Source organism: Mesoplodon densirostris, chromosome 11, assembly GCF_025265405.1.
Source record: "Mesoplodon densirostris isolate mMesDen1 chromosome 11, mMesDen1 primary haplotype, whole genome shotgun sequence".
Classification (NCBI taxonomy): domain Eukaryota; kingdom Metazoa; phylum Chordata; class Mammalia; order Artiodactyla; family Ziphiidae; genus Mesoplodon; species Mesoplodon densirostris.
Window position 1 is genome coordinate 69,192,724 of NC_082671.1, and position 14,654 is coordinate 69,207,377.

The window sequence follows — 14,654 nt, forward strand, 5'->3', positions numbered from 1 at the left end:
AACCCGTGTCTCCTGCATCAGCAGGTGGACTCTCAACCACTGCGCCACCAGGGAAGCCCCACAAATGCTAAATTTTACTGATTCAACAAATGAAGGTAAGATACCTTCCTGCCCCACCCTCTCCCATCTCTGTGACCTTGGGCTGGTCACTTCCCCTCTCTGGACCTCAATTTCTTCATCTGTAAAACAGAGATGACAATGCCTGCCCTGCCCATCCTGTAGAGCTAATCTATGATTCACTGCAATCCTAATCAAAATCTCAACATGTTTTTGTCTATGAAACCTGGCCAGATGGTTCTAGGATTTATATGAACGGGAGAATAGTCAATACAATTTTTTAAAAGAATAAAGATGAATGGAGTGCAGCCCTACAGGAGAACAAAATACTCTACAAGTATGATTATTATTAGAGTGTGGTATTGCAACAGGAACAGAAAGAATTGTGGAACATCACAGAGCACAGGGACAAACCCAGGTATAAAAGAGAACTTAGTATATTATAGAGACACCTTTTGAGGTCCATGGGGAATGGAAGGACTAGTCAGTAAATGGTGTTAAGACATTTGCTGTCCATTTGGAAAATAAAAAAGTTAGATCCTGGGCTTCCCTGGTGGCTCAGTGGTTGAGAGTCTGCCTGCCGATGCAGAGGACACGGGTTCATGCCCCGGTCCGGGAAGATCCCACATGCCACAGAGCGGCTGGGCCCGTGAGCCATGGCCGCTGAGCCTACGCATCCAGAGCCTGTGCTCCGCAACGGGAGAGGCCACAACAGAGAGAGGCCCGTGTACCACAAAAAAAAAAAAAAAAAAAAAAAAAGTTAGATCCTTACCTCACACCATAAATATGTCTTGAGGACATGGTATCAAAAGGAAAAAAGAATGTCTATTATCTCATCATTAATTGTTTATATTGATTGCACACTGAAAATAATAATATTTTGGATATATTAGGTTAAATAAAATATATCATAAAATTTAAAATAGTAAACTGGTGCATTAAAAAGCATAAATGCTACAAGAATAACCACAAACACACTATAAGAAAATATGAAATATTTTTGTTAACTCAGGATAGGTAAGGCCTTCTTGTATAAGACACATAAAATCCAAAATCTATAAAGGAAAAGGTTGACAAGATTGATTATATACAAAATTTCTATGAGACAAACAATAGTATACAAAGTAGGCAAACTTTTTCCATAAAGGGCCAAATAGTAAGTATTTTTCTGCATACCACATGGTCTCTGTCCCAGTCATGCAACTCCACCATTATAACATGAAAACAATCATAAGAAACAAGTAAACAAGTGGGCATGGCTGTGGTCCAATAAAACTTTATTTACGAAAACAGGCCAGAGTTTGCCATCCCCTGGGATGAAGTATTTGCAACGTATAAAACAGATAAAAAATAACCATCTAAAGCATACTAAAATCTCCTATAACTCAATAAGAAAAGGAACCCACTGGGGGGGAAAGGACAAAAGAATGGAAAATTCACAGAAGAAATCAAAATGGCCAACATACAGGAAAAGATGTTCATCTCACTAATAACAGGAAAATACAACCAAAAATAACAGTGAGATCATTTTACATCCATCTAAACAGCAAACATTTCAGGGCTGATAATATTGAGTATGGGGTGAGTGCAAACACGCTAATACACTGTTGGTGGGAGTGTAAGTTGACATGACTTTTTAGAGGGCAATTTGGCAACAACATCTATTAACAATTAACATGTAGACATCCAACCCAAATACATATGGTCCCCTGACAGTTTAATAAAGGCACTACTGCAGTTCAGTGGAGAAAGGATGGACTTCTCCATCAGTGGTGCTGGGACAATCGGTCGTCCATATAAAAAATGAATCTTGACCCCAACCACAGGTCATACTAAAAATTATTTGAAGTGGAATATAGACCTAAATGTGAAAGATAAAAAGAAAGCTTCTAAAAGAAAACACTGGAGGACAGTTGGTAACCTTGGGTTAGGAAAAGATTTCTTAAACTGGATACAAAAAGCATACTAGGAAAATGATTGATATCTGGTCTTCATTACAACTGAGAGCTTCTGTTTGTCAATCAAATGACACCATTAAGAGAGTGAAAACAGAAAAAGAACAAAAAGAAAAAATTTTTAAAAGGAAAAGAAAAAACAAAAAGTATAAAGGAACAAAAAAATTTCTAAAGAAATAGAAAACAAAAACACAATAAAAAATATTTTTAAGAGTGAAAACAGAAGAAAAACAGAAAAAAAATTTAAAGAAAATAAAAGAAAAACAGAAAAAATATATAAAAGAACAAAAAGAACTTTTTATTTAAAAAGAAATAAAAAGGAAAAAGAAAAAAATTTAAAAGAAAAAGAACAAAATTTAAAATATTAAAAAAAAGAGTGAAAACAGAAAATTTAGACTGGAATCAAATATTTGCAGTATATATATATCCACCAAAGGACTCAAATCCAGGATATAAAGGTCCGCTACAAATTTATAAGAAAAAGAAAGGCAATCCAACTTTAACATGGCAAAAGACCATACAAACACTTCACAAGAAGATACACCAATGGCTGATAAACACACGGAAAGGTGCTTATCACCACTAGTCATCAGGGAAATTCAAATTAAAACCACAATAAGGCACCATTGCACTCTCACTAGAATAGTAAAAATGAAAGGACTGACAATTCCAAATGTTGCTAAAGCATGTAGGGCAACTGGAACTCTTAGACTTTGCTAGCGAACATTTAGTGCAACCATCCTGGAAAACAGTTTGGCAAAATCTACTAAAGCCAATAAACTTATGCACTCCCTTAATCCAGCAATTCCACCCCTGAGAACTTACCCAAGAGAAGGAATGGCCATATCCACCGAAAGACATGGACAAAAGTATTCATCAGTCATAGAGCCAAAGAGCCAGAAACCACCCAGATCAACAGGAGAATAGAAAAACACATAGTGGTATATTCACTCAGCAGAATCCTCACAGCAGTGAAAAAGAAGGAGGGACTTCTCTGGTGGTCCAGTGGGTAAGACTCCATGATCCCAAAGCATGGGGCCGGGTACGACCCCTGGTCAAGGAACTAGAGCCTGCATGCATGCTGCGACTAAGAGTCTGCATGCCACAACAAAGATACCCCATGCCACAACTAAGACCTGGCACAGCCAAAATAAATAAATATTTTTTAAAAAAAATAAGTAATCTAAAGATGATTTTTTTTAATGAAAAAGGAAATACACAAGCAACAACTTGGATGAACCTCAAAGACATTGAGACAAAGATGCAGACACAAACGGTAACGGCCTATATGATTCCATCTAAAGAAACCTCAGAAACAGGCAAAGGGAATCTATGGTGATGGAGATCAGAATAGCTGCTACTTTGGGGTGAGGGGGAAGCTGACTGGGAAAGGGCAGGAGGGAGCCTTGCTGGGGACAGTGAGTTTCTCAGGGTAGATTTACAGTGATGTACAACCCAGGTTAAAACCTCACTGAGCACTTAATAGCTGTGCCTGCTACTGAGTGTAATTTATACCTTAACCAAAAAAAGTATTTAAAAAAAATGGACACAGGGGCATACCTCGGTTTTTTTGAGCTTTGCTTTATTGCGTTTCTTACAAATTGAAGATTTGTGGCAACCCTGTATCAAGCATATGTCGGTGCCATTGTTCCAACAGCATTTGCTCACTTTGTGTCTCTGTCACATTTTGATTATTCTTGTAATATTTCAAACTTTTATTATTATTATATTTGTCGTGGTGATCTGTGATCAGTGATCTTTGTCGTTACTATTACAACTCACTGAAGGCTCAGATGATGGCTAGCATTTTTTGGTAATAAAGTACTTTTTAATTGGGGTATGCTCTTTTTTTAATACTATTGCACAATCAATCGACTACAGTATAGTGTAAACATAATATGCACTGAGAAACCAAAAAAGTCATATGACTCGCTTTACTGTGGTGGTCTGGAACCAAACCCGCAATATCTCTGAGGAATGCCTTACATTTTGACTAGAAATTATGAGTCTAGCCATTGATCACAAACATCGCAAGCATACACAATGCTCCCTGAAGGCTTGTGTGTAAAAGCTAAAACTTGGAAACCTCGCAAGGTCCATCAACAGAAGCTGGCTCGCCAGCTTCTTATTCATTCGTGGAATAAGAAACACTGATGAAAAACACACTCAAGACACGCTGCCAGAGCAATTCTCATTTTTAAAACCTGTCTGGGGTGTAAATAGTCGTGTGTGTGCATTAATGCCTAGACAGAATCCACAAGAAGGGACCAGATGCTTTGCAAAGGACACCAGACCAGGGCTCAGATTCCGGGCCCTGCCACTTCCTAGCTGGGTGACATCGTCCTGATTCTGTGCTCATCAAGAACACTCCAAATGACCATCTGGGGTCTCCTGAGGGGCTTATGTGCCTGGAGGGATGCTTCGCACACACTCCCTGGGGGGCAGTCACAGCAGGCTTTAGAGTCAGGGGAACCCAGGTTCTAATTCTATCTCTCACTTCGCCAAGCTGGGTGCCCCGGAGCAAGATTCTCCTCTCTCAGCCTCAGTTTCCTGGTCTCCACATGGGATCAAAAGTCAAGCGTCACCTCCACGGCCCCTGTCACACAGGAGCGCTTCATCCTTGCTAACCAAGTAAATAAACTGGTCTAGAGATACCCAACAACCAAGAAAATAAATCACAAGTGACATAATTTCAGACAGAGATAGTGCCAAGAAAATCAAGCAGGATAAGGCAATAGAGGGTCTGGGGGAGGTGGGTGGTGAGGGAAGGCCTCCAGGACAAGGCGACATCGAGGCTGAGCTGGGATAATGAGAAGCGGCCCATGTTGGAACGACCTAGAGAAAGATCCATATGGGACGGAGGGGCCTGGATGAGACCTGAACCCAAAGCTGAGAGCTCATACCTACACGTCTCCATCTTTGAAGGCCAGACCAGGAGAAGCAGGGTCCTCCTCTCCTGCTGCCCCAGGCCCTGACTCAGGGGCCACCTCTTCCAAATGACTGACACAGTGAGGGCACCCCTACCCCCCACGGGGCTCTTACCCACAAGGGTGCCCCTTCTCTGATCTACCCAGGTACCCTACTGTTCCCCCACAATGATGGGCGGGTCAGTCCCTTCCCCAGGCTTCCCCCTGGCTCTCCAGCTTAGCTCCATCCCCACAACCAACAGTCAGGCCAAGAGGGAGGCCTGGCCCATGCCTGTGCAGTGTCCCCAGGGGCAGGAACTGTCCCTCCTGCAGTCCTCACTCCCCAGGGGCAGGAACTCCACCTTCTGCTGCGTCCTCGGCCCGAGCACGGGCTGGGCAAGAGCTGCCACTTGGATGAGTTTGTCGAGTGACAGGATGAATGAAAATGCTTTTTTACTTCAGTCTCCCTGGGGCCTGGCACACAGCAGGAGTGCACTAACGCATATTAGTGAAACAAAATGAAAGTATAGTCATGTTCAAATACATATGGGCATGTATGTACACTCAAAGACGTCGCTTATCCCTCGTCGCTGAGATTCTGTAGATGTCACATTTCTCAGACAACTCAACGCAACTCCTCCAAGAGCCAAAGCTTGATTTCTGTTTACATAGCTTTGGACAGTCATCTCTCTGAGGAGTTGCTCACCCCACTGCTTTTAGACACAAGTGGGCCGAATGCGAGCTGACCTTTCCCTGATGACTCAGAGTCACTGATAGGAATGTCTGTGCTGTAATTAAAAGCCAGTTTCCATGTCTGCTTTTAAGGTTTTCTGACTCTTTATTCCTTGTTGTCATCACTTCTGCTTGGATCTTAACTGCCCTTTTTCCTCTTACCCAACCTCCTTCTAGTTTGCTGCTTCCACTCTTTTGGTCCCAATTCCCAAGTAAGTTAAAACTATGTGTTAAGTAAGAGTCACTAGGTACTGAATTAGCATCTAAGGGCTTATCTTGGACTGGGACTTTTTGAGACCAATTTTGAGAGCTCAGAGGACTTCTGTGCTCATTCTGGTGTCCAGCCATTCATGAGAGACCTACCACCAACTCACCTGGGTACATTCCTTAATCTCTCTGCACCACTGGAAATAAGGATTGGGACCAGGTCTCAATGTGGAGACCTTCCTAGCCCTGAAACATTCAGCACCACTGATCCCCCAGCTAAAGCTGGCCAGGACCCTGGGACAGGTGGGTACAGGGTGGGGGTGGGACTGCACTCACATTGTGAAGTTCTCCTCCAGGAAGCAGCGGTTGCGCAGCAGGCCTGCCCAGAGCTGCACGCCGATGATGCCAAAGATGAAGAAGACAAAGAAGCAGAGCAGGAGGACATTCCCCAGCATGGGCAGCGTGTCCAGGAGCAGGTTCACCAGGATCCGCATACCTGAGAGAGGGAAGGGTGGAGGGATGGGCAGACAGGGGCAGAGGTCCCAGAGAGGACAGAGGGAGAGCAGGGTTAGAGGAACAGAGAGGGGGCAGTGAAAGGAGAGGTGGGACATATGGGCAGGGGCTCCTTACTGTCCACAGCCTCCTCAGTGGCCACCAGACAGACTCCCTCCTTGGTACCTGCCCCTCTTCCCAGAGGCCACGGAAATGGCTCTGGGCCCCACAACACTTACACTAGATTCTGGGTGAATAGGCAGGCATTTATGGAGCACCTTTTATGTGCCAAGCGCTTTTCTGGGTAATGCACAAATATGACCTCCTTTGTGAGGGTGGTAATATTATCCCTATTTTATAGAAGAGGCAACTGGAGGTTCCTAGAACTGAAGCTACTCGCCCAAGGTCACACAGATAGGAAGCAGCAGGGTCTGGATTTAAACCAGGTGTCCTGACACCAAGTTAGCACTTTTTCCACAACCCCCAAGTACCCAGAGGCCTAGGACTGAGGCCAGCTCATCTCCCTATGCCCAGCACCCACCCAGAATGGGCAACAGTAGGAGGCTAATAAGTGTCCTTCATCTCCGGGGCAGTCAGTGGTTCCCTGACCTTGCCAGGACACATCAGTACCAGCCAAAACCACCCTGCTGACCCGCCCACTGCATGATGGAACCAGGCAGAGTTCTCAGAGCCACCTACAGAAGAACCCTGGCCAGCCGAGGGACTCAGACCTGGCCTGATGCCAGAGTAAGAGGACTTCTCCTTTCCTAAGAAATAGCTGCAATGAACAACCCAAGCCAGAGGCAAAACAGGAGAAAATGGGGAAATGGGAGTGGAGATAGACATCCCCAGGGAGGGTTATGGGGTGACTTGAAGGGGGCTTCAGGCAGGCATGGGAAGCGGGGCAGAACATGTGTTCCTGGGGAGGTCTGACATCCTGAAATGCCTCAGGTAGGGAAAGCCTGTGGAAAGCACATAGCCTCTGATTTAGAGAGATTCAGGTTCAAATCCTCACCCTGCTAGCCTCTGGGACCTGTGGGACATGAACCAGTCCCTTCCCCTCTTGGAGGATAAGGCCCCTCAGCAGAGGGGCCCAAGAAGACAACAACCACTCTACAAAGATTCCCCAGCTCAGGGCCCACACCCAACTCTCAGCAAACTCCGGGGCTCCCGCCCCACAGAGGAAGTGGAGAAGATGCTCAGCTTCCGGCACTGCTCCGCACACTTACCACCCTTCACGTCTGTCTCCCCATCCTTCCCTTCTGCCCCTCCTGCCCTGGGCTGACCCATCTGCACCCTCCATGCCCTCTCTCTCCCCGTGGGCTCAGTACCCCAGCTGTGAAAAGGACCCAGCTCTCCCAAGGCTGGGTGACATCATCTGCACAGCTTCAGTAACTGTCTGCATGTCACCCACTCCCTCCTGACTCCTCAAGAAGATCCAGCCAACCCAGTCACTGGAGATCCGCAGGAATGCAAGCCCCAGACACGTGGGTCACCTCTGTAGTTTTGCCCAGCTCCCTTTCCCAGTCCTATGAAAACAGAACCAATTCTCCCATTCCAGTCCTGTGGTTTGGGTGGGCTGACATGGAGATCACATGACCTAGGCCTGGCCAATCAGCATAGCCTGTTCCTCTAGCCTCAATGATTGGTCCAGGATGAGCATGTGACTCCATCCAGGACCAATGAGAGTCTGCACTGAGACTTCTGCTGGAACTACAGGAAAAGAGATGCTCTCTTTCTGCAGAGGTTACAAGCTGGGAGGAGTTTAGCCTGGAGCTGCTGGGGCCATTTGCCTCCCGGGAATAATGCCTGCCTGGGGTTGAAGCCAGCCCAAGGAAAGCAGAGCCCAGGACAGAGAGGGAGTGATTCCTGATAACACACTCTACAACACAAATCTGGGCATGTCATCACTATGTATGAAAATTGCTGGCATTCTTATCAGTTACAGAAGCTGTGGTTTGTGGACCCCTGGCAGGTTGGGGGAGGTCCCTAGAAGGACTACAGAAGGTCCATGAACCTTATGGAATTGCTGTAAAGTATGCAAGTATGATGCCATGAATTTTTCTGGGAAGAAGGTCCGCACAAGTGTCTGTGGCCCCAAAGAGTGTCAAGAGCTGGTGGGTCACACTTGAGTGCACACCCCCCAAGATCCTGTGATTTCTGTGAACCCTGCCTACCTCTCTAGCCTCATCTTCCTCTCTCCCTCCCTCCGTCCCCAGTGTGTGCACCCTATGTCTAGCAATATCAAATTATTTAAAGTTCCATAAAGCTACCATGGGATTTCACACCTCCATGCTTTTTTACTCATGCTGTTCCCTCTTTCCAGAACACTCTTCTGCCTCTTTTGTGCCTGGCAAACCTCTATTCAGCCACCACAGCTCAGTTAAGGATCCGCTTTCTCTCTGTGAAGACTTCCCATACCCTTTCTAACCCCATCTCTCTCTCTTCTGTTCTGGGCAACCTCAGCACCTCTGACCTAAGATGTACAGTTGTGCCATATACAGTTGTGCAGGTTGCACAACCTTGGAGGCACCATTTACATCAACATCCAATCTTCTTCTAACCCTAGTGTGTAGTCATCTGTTTACCCTCCTGTTTCTTCCACTTGGCTCTAACCTCCTGGGGGCAGGGCCTGTGACTGTGTCACCTCAGTGTTCTTGGAACCCGGCAGGTCCTGGCCCAGAGCAGAGGCTCAGCCAACATTTATTGAATGACTGCTTGTGAATGAATTATGTGCTAAGTCATAGGGAGGGAGTGGAATATTGGAGAGGGGAGGATGGAAGGATGGTGACAAGAACAGTGGCCCTGTCCAGATTTTTATTTATTCCAGGGGTGATGGCTGAGGTAGTTTTTTTTTTTTTTGCGGTACGCAGGCCTCTCACTGTTGTGGCCTCTCCCGTTGCGGAGCACAGGCTCCGGACGTGCAGGCTCAGCAGCCAAGGCTCACGGGTCCAGCCGCTCCACGGCATGTGGGATCTTCCCGGACCAGGGCACGAACCCGTGTCCCCTACATCGGCAGGCGGACTCTCAACCACTGCGCCACCAGGGAAGCCCCTGAGGTAGTTATTAATGAGTGTAGTTATTTGGGATTTGCATCACGAGCTCTGTATGGAGTGATTTCCAATCAATAATTAATGCCCACCCCATCCTCCCTCCCCACAAAACTAGGTCAGCCTCCTCTTGGGAAAGGCAGTGGGGCTCCTTTGCAAGCTCCTGCTCTCCAACTGAGAGCAAGCCAGGGTGAGTGAAGGCTCAATACCCCACCTTGCCACATCTGCCCCCCCCCACTGCAGGGTACCCAGGGGGTGTGCAGAAGAGGGAAGCGAGAAAACAGAGCAAGCACCCTGCAATCCATCCAAATGTTAAGTCAGTTGCAGGCCTTTCTGATGCCCCATCATTCATTCACTCATCAAACACTTATAAATACTGTTGCATACCAGGCACAGTGCTGGGCACATGGGGAAACCAAAATCCTCATTTTTTTTTTTTTTTTTGCGGTATCCGGGCCTCTCACTGTTGTGGCCTCCCCCGTTGCGGAGCACAGGCTCCGGACGCGCAGGCTCAGCGGCCATGGCTCACGGGCCCAGCCGCTCCGCAGCATATGGGATCCTCCCAGACCGGGGCACGAACCCGTATCCCCTGCATCGGCAGGCGGACTCTCAACCACTTGCGCCACCAGGGAGGCCCAAAATCCTCATTTTTTTACACCCTCATTTTTTACCCCTGCTGGTAGAGCTTGCAGTCTACCAGCAGGGGGTCAGGGGACCACAGTGTTGGGGAAACGGACCATGCCTGGGCAGTGAGGGCAGCTCCAGGCACATTCCTGGAGGGGCTGACTCGAGCTGGGCCCTGCAGGATGCCAGGAGCCGTGGCAAAGGCACAGAGGGGTGACCATTCAGAGAGGGCATCCAGACTGTGTTTGGGGGTCTCAGGAGAGCGGGGCTCTCTGTTAGGTGGCTGGTCAGGGTGGTCCATGGGCAGATTTCTAAACAGGCCGAGCGCTTGATCAGCTCTGGGCTTTAAAGGGGAAGGAATAATCCTGGAGGACAGGACAGAGGCGGGAGGCAAGCACGGAGGGCCAGGTGGCAGCTGTGAGAAGGGGTGAGATCAGAAAGGCCTGGAGGAGGCAGCTCCGTATCATCCCAGCCCCGCTTCTCCATGCCTGCTCCCCGGGCCCAGCCTGTGTTGCTCAATTAATTACATTTCTCAGTTCTCCAGGACATTGAAATTCTGAAACGCTCCTGAGAACCTGCCAGGCTGGCTTCCCTGAATGGCAGCCCGGTCCCTCCTCCCCTCCTGCCACCCTCTGCTGAGCTGGGCCGCAGCTCACTTCACAGCCCCCCTGGGGCCCGGGGAGTCCCAGGGCCACAGAGCCACCACATAATTAGCTAATTAGGGACTCCGAACGAGTTCATCACTTCCGCACCAGGAAACAGGGGCCATGCGATTAGGGAGCCAGAGAGGACCCCGTGAGAGCCCAGCTAATCCTCCTTCTATGCCCACGGTCAAGTAAGTAATTAGCTAAGGCAAATCCGATGGTTCCACTCTGCCCTCATTTCCCCTGGCACTGTGTACAGGAGACAGAGAGAGACAGACAGAAAGTGAAACAGAGAGAGAACTGTAGACAGAACAGAGATGGAGAGAAAGAGAGACAGAGAGAGACTGTCTTTAAGACCCATCACCATCTGCCTCGGACCATCCTTCCTGCTCGTCTCCCTCCAAACCGTCCCCCAGCCAAAGCCTCCTCCTCCAGGCAGTCTTCTCTGATTCTCACTCCCAGATACTTAGGAAGGCTTACTGCATCTAGTTCCCCCATGGCTCTCCTTTTTCCTCTCTCAGGATGAGCTTACCTGGTTCTGCTCTCTCAGTGTGACTTTTCAGGCCTTCAGCCTGGGTTGGGGACCAGGTGTGCCTTGGTGAGGGCAGGCTGCAGGCGACCCATGAGCGTGGTTGAGGGCCCTGCTTCCCTAGTTAAGAAGGGAAAGAGGACCCCGGAGTCCTCAGAACATTCAGTGTAGCCCCTACCCTGATGAGCACCCAGAGCATCAACCCACAACAGGACATCTGGGTCCCAGTCCTGGCTGGGCATCCTTGAAACAGAGTTTGCCCTCTCTGGGCCCCAGCGGCCTCATCTACAGAAGAGGACGGTGGTTCCTGTCCAGCCTCAGGAACACCCCAGGGCCAGGACACCTCAGAGTGGGGTGCCCCCAAAGTTAGAAGCCTCCAGCAGCCCAGCCACCCCCGTGGGGAAAGTGTAAATCCTCATCCCAACTGCCTCCCATCCCCCCTCACAGGCCCCAACAACCGGGCTCCAGTCTAGCTCCCAAGTCTCACTCCCCATGCCCTCCACATCACACCTGAACCTGCTGCTCCAGCCAGACAGCAGATGCGCCCGGCACCCTGACTCCCCACCTCTGCACACACTCTGCCCCCACTCACACCGCCCTGCACTCTCTGCCACAAGGGTTCCTTTGCTATTGTGCTGCCAGGGGCAATGCCAGGTGCACTTCCCATGGCAGGATGGGGTCCATGCTGGAGCCAGACTGACCCACTTCCAGTCCCTGGAAAGCCCAGGTTCTGGGTCACTGCCGGGCCCTCAAAGTTGCCCAGAAGTCCATCTCTCCTCCATTTTTAAAGCTCAGCTGCGTGGTCGCCTCTTCTGGTCCCCAGGCTGAGCTCGTGCTCCTGCAATGAGCTGCCACAGCCCCATCCTCCCTCCATCACAGCACTTGGTACACTGTCGGCCTTCATCACAGCTCTGCCCTCCTCTCCCCGCCGGAAACCAGGAGGGCAAGGCCCACCAGGGGTGTTCTGCATCCTCCAACCCAGCCCAGGGCCTGGCACAGAGTGGCCCCTCTGAGGAGGGCAGCTTGAACAAATGTAGGAGTGATGGCTGAGTGGATGGATCTGTTCAACAAATGTTTAGTGAGGGCCTACTACATGCCAGGCACTGTTTTAAGCTCTAAGGATACATCAGTTTAAAAAAACACACAAAAGGGACTTCCCTGGAAGTCCAGTGGTTAAGACTCAGCTTCCACTGCAGGGGGCAAGGGTTCCATCCCTGATCCGGGAACTAGGACCCCGCATACCACGCAGCACGGCCTAAACCACACACACACACACACACACACACACACACACCCCAAATCCCCTGCCCTTGCGAAGCACACATTCTAGGTAGGGGTAGGGAGAGACAGAGAAACAGCAAACATAATAAGTAAGTACATTTCCTCATTTGTTGGGTGGTAAGTGCTACGAACACAAAAACTAGAATAGGGGAGGAGATGGAGAGGCCAGGCTGGGGCCGGGGGTCAGGCTGGTATAAAATGGGGGCCAGGAAAGGCCACTCCAGCAAGATGCGTAGAGCAACTGTGTGCACAGTTCTGGGAAGAGCTCTCCAGGCAGAGGGAACAGCCAGGGCAAAGACGGGAGGGAAACGGGGCTGCCTGCAGGTGACTGTGAAACTCCGGCTTCAACTCACTCTGAGTGTTGTGGGCAGAAGAGAGACATGGTCTCCCAGCTGCTGGGGAGAAAATGGACGGTGTGGGCCAGGGAGGAAGAAGGAGCCCCGTGAGGAGCCCCAGCCTGCAGGATGGTCTACAAACACACCTGTGTGACCCTGGCACATGTAGACGCACCTCTGGAAAGGGTACCGGGCCTGTGGGCTGCATGGCCAAGAGGGTGACAGTGGCCGCACGGTGGCTGCTTCCTGAGGGCAGCCCCTGGGACAGAAATGGGGAGCACTGAGGGGGCGCCCAGGAAAGATGCGGCCCCTGCCCAGTGCCCTCCCTGCTGAGATTGCCTGGGCCAGACGCTGGGCTTCCTCCGTGACTCTCCAGCGTGGGGACCAGGGCCTTCCGTCCACCTGCTCCTCTCCACCATGCCTGGCCCGGCCCAGCCATCGCTCGCCTGCCATCCTGATAATGCACATGTGGCTGGTCCAGATGACATGGCAGTGGAGGGGGTCGTGGCTGGGTTCAGGAGACATCTTGAAGGTTGAGCCGAGGGGTGGGATGTGGATGCGGGCGGTAGAGAGGAACCCAGGCATCTCCGAGGTTGGGGGCCTGAGACTAGAGGCACGGAGCAGCCCTCAGTAAAGATGGGGGTCCGCGGGGATGGGTGGAGTCTGGGGTGCGTGGTGTACACCCATGTGAAGTCGCTTTGTAAGATCTCAGGGTCCGGGGTTCAGGAGAGAGGAGTATGGCCTGGAGCGTCACGTGGGTGGCATCAGGGTAGAAATGGCCTCTAGGTGGCATTTAAAGCCAGGAGCTGGGGGAGATGGATGACAGGTGGGCAAACTGATGGAGCTGCTCAAGCTTTTCACCGCTTCTCGCCGGGGACCCCCAGACCAGACCCTCTGCCCTAAGGAAAGCTGGGCAGCGGCGAGGCAGAGGGCCCTGGTGGCAGCTGGGGGCCAGGAGGAAGACGGGGGTGTGCTTCCTGACAGGCATCTCCCCTGGGCGTCCAGGGTGCGCTCTGTGGACAGGAACTGTCAGCCCACATTAGCGGGGCCACTCTGCCAGGCCAGCTCAAGTAGAAAGAGCCGAACTCGCACCAGCCTCTGCCAGGGGCACAGCCCGCAGCCAGAAGGAGGGGAGCCAGGCCCGGGGCAAGGGGCGCCGAGGCTGTGCTTGGCCTGGGGCCTCCCCTTTCTCCCTGGTCTGGCCAGGTCAGCGGAGGGCGCTGAGCAGCCGGGAGAGGCCGTGTGCTGCTTCTGCCGTGGCCAGCGCCAACTAATCAGGGGCACAGTGGGTACCGGGAGGCCGGTCCAGGCAGCATACGGCTGGGCTGCCGAGGACACAGCTACTGGACCCAGCCCAGCCTGGGAGGGGCCCGTGGGCTGAAGAGGGCCCTCAGTGCCCACTCCTGAGATAAGAAACAATCCCCAGGCAAGGAGTCTGCAGCCCTGCACCCTCCACCTCAGGGGAGGCCTTGGTTTCCTCCCCAAGGCTGTCAGGGCTCACTCCCTAGAGGGTGGGCCTGGTCCTGTGCCACTGAAGGCCCCCCCCCACTGGGGCCCCTGCTGCCCTCTTACTCATTCTTCAAACGTCAGGTGCCCCCTCCTCTCTGAAGCCTCCTCAAAGTACGTCGTTGGTGGCCCTTCCCCTCGGCCCTGATGTTTCCATTAGAGCACACGTCCCTCGGCCCAGAGCTTCTGGCTTGAGTGTCTGCCTACAGAGACGGGGCTGCATCTGAGTCTTCTCTATGACCCCACAGCTGACCCAAGGCCTGGCCCCATTGCCCCTTAGTGGATGCTACTGTGGATGAACGGATGCTTGGATGAATGGGTGAATGAATGCATACA

General features: G+C 50.8%; 1 protein-coding gene across 1 annotated transcript in view; it reads right to left on the reverse strand.

Moving 5' to 3' along the window:
• The window catches only part of CACNA1I (calcium voltage-gated channel subunit alpha1 I), a 105,356-nt gene that overhangs the window by 45,199 nt on the left and 45,503 nt on the right, over positions 1-14,654 (reverse strand). Inside the window, exon 5 of the mRNA XM_060113944.1 lies at positions 6,194-6,353. Coding sequence (XP_059969927.1) covers positions 6,194-6,353 — 160 coding nt within the window. The remainder of the gene's footprint in view (positions 1-6,193; positions 6,354-14,654) is intronic.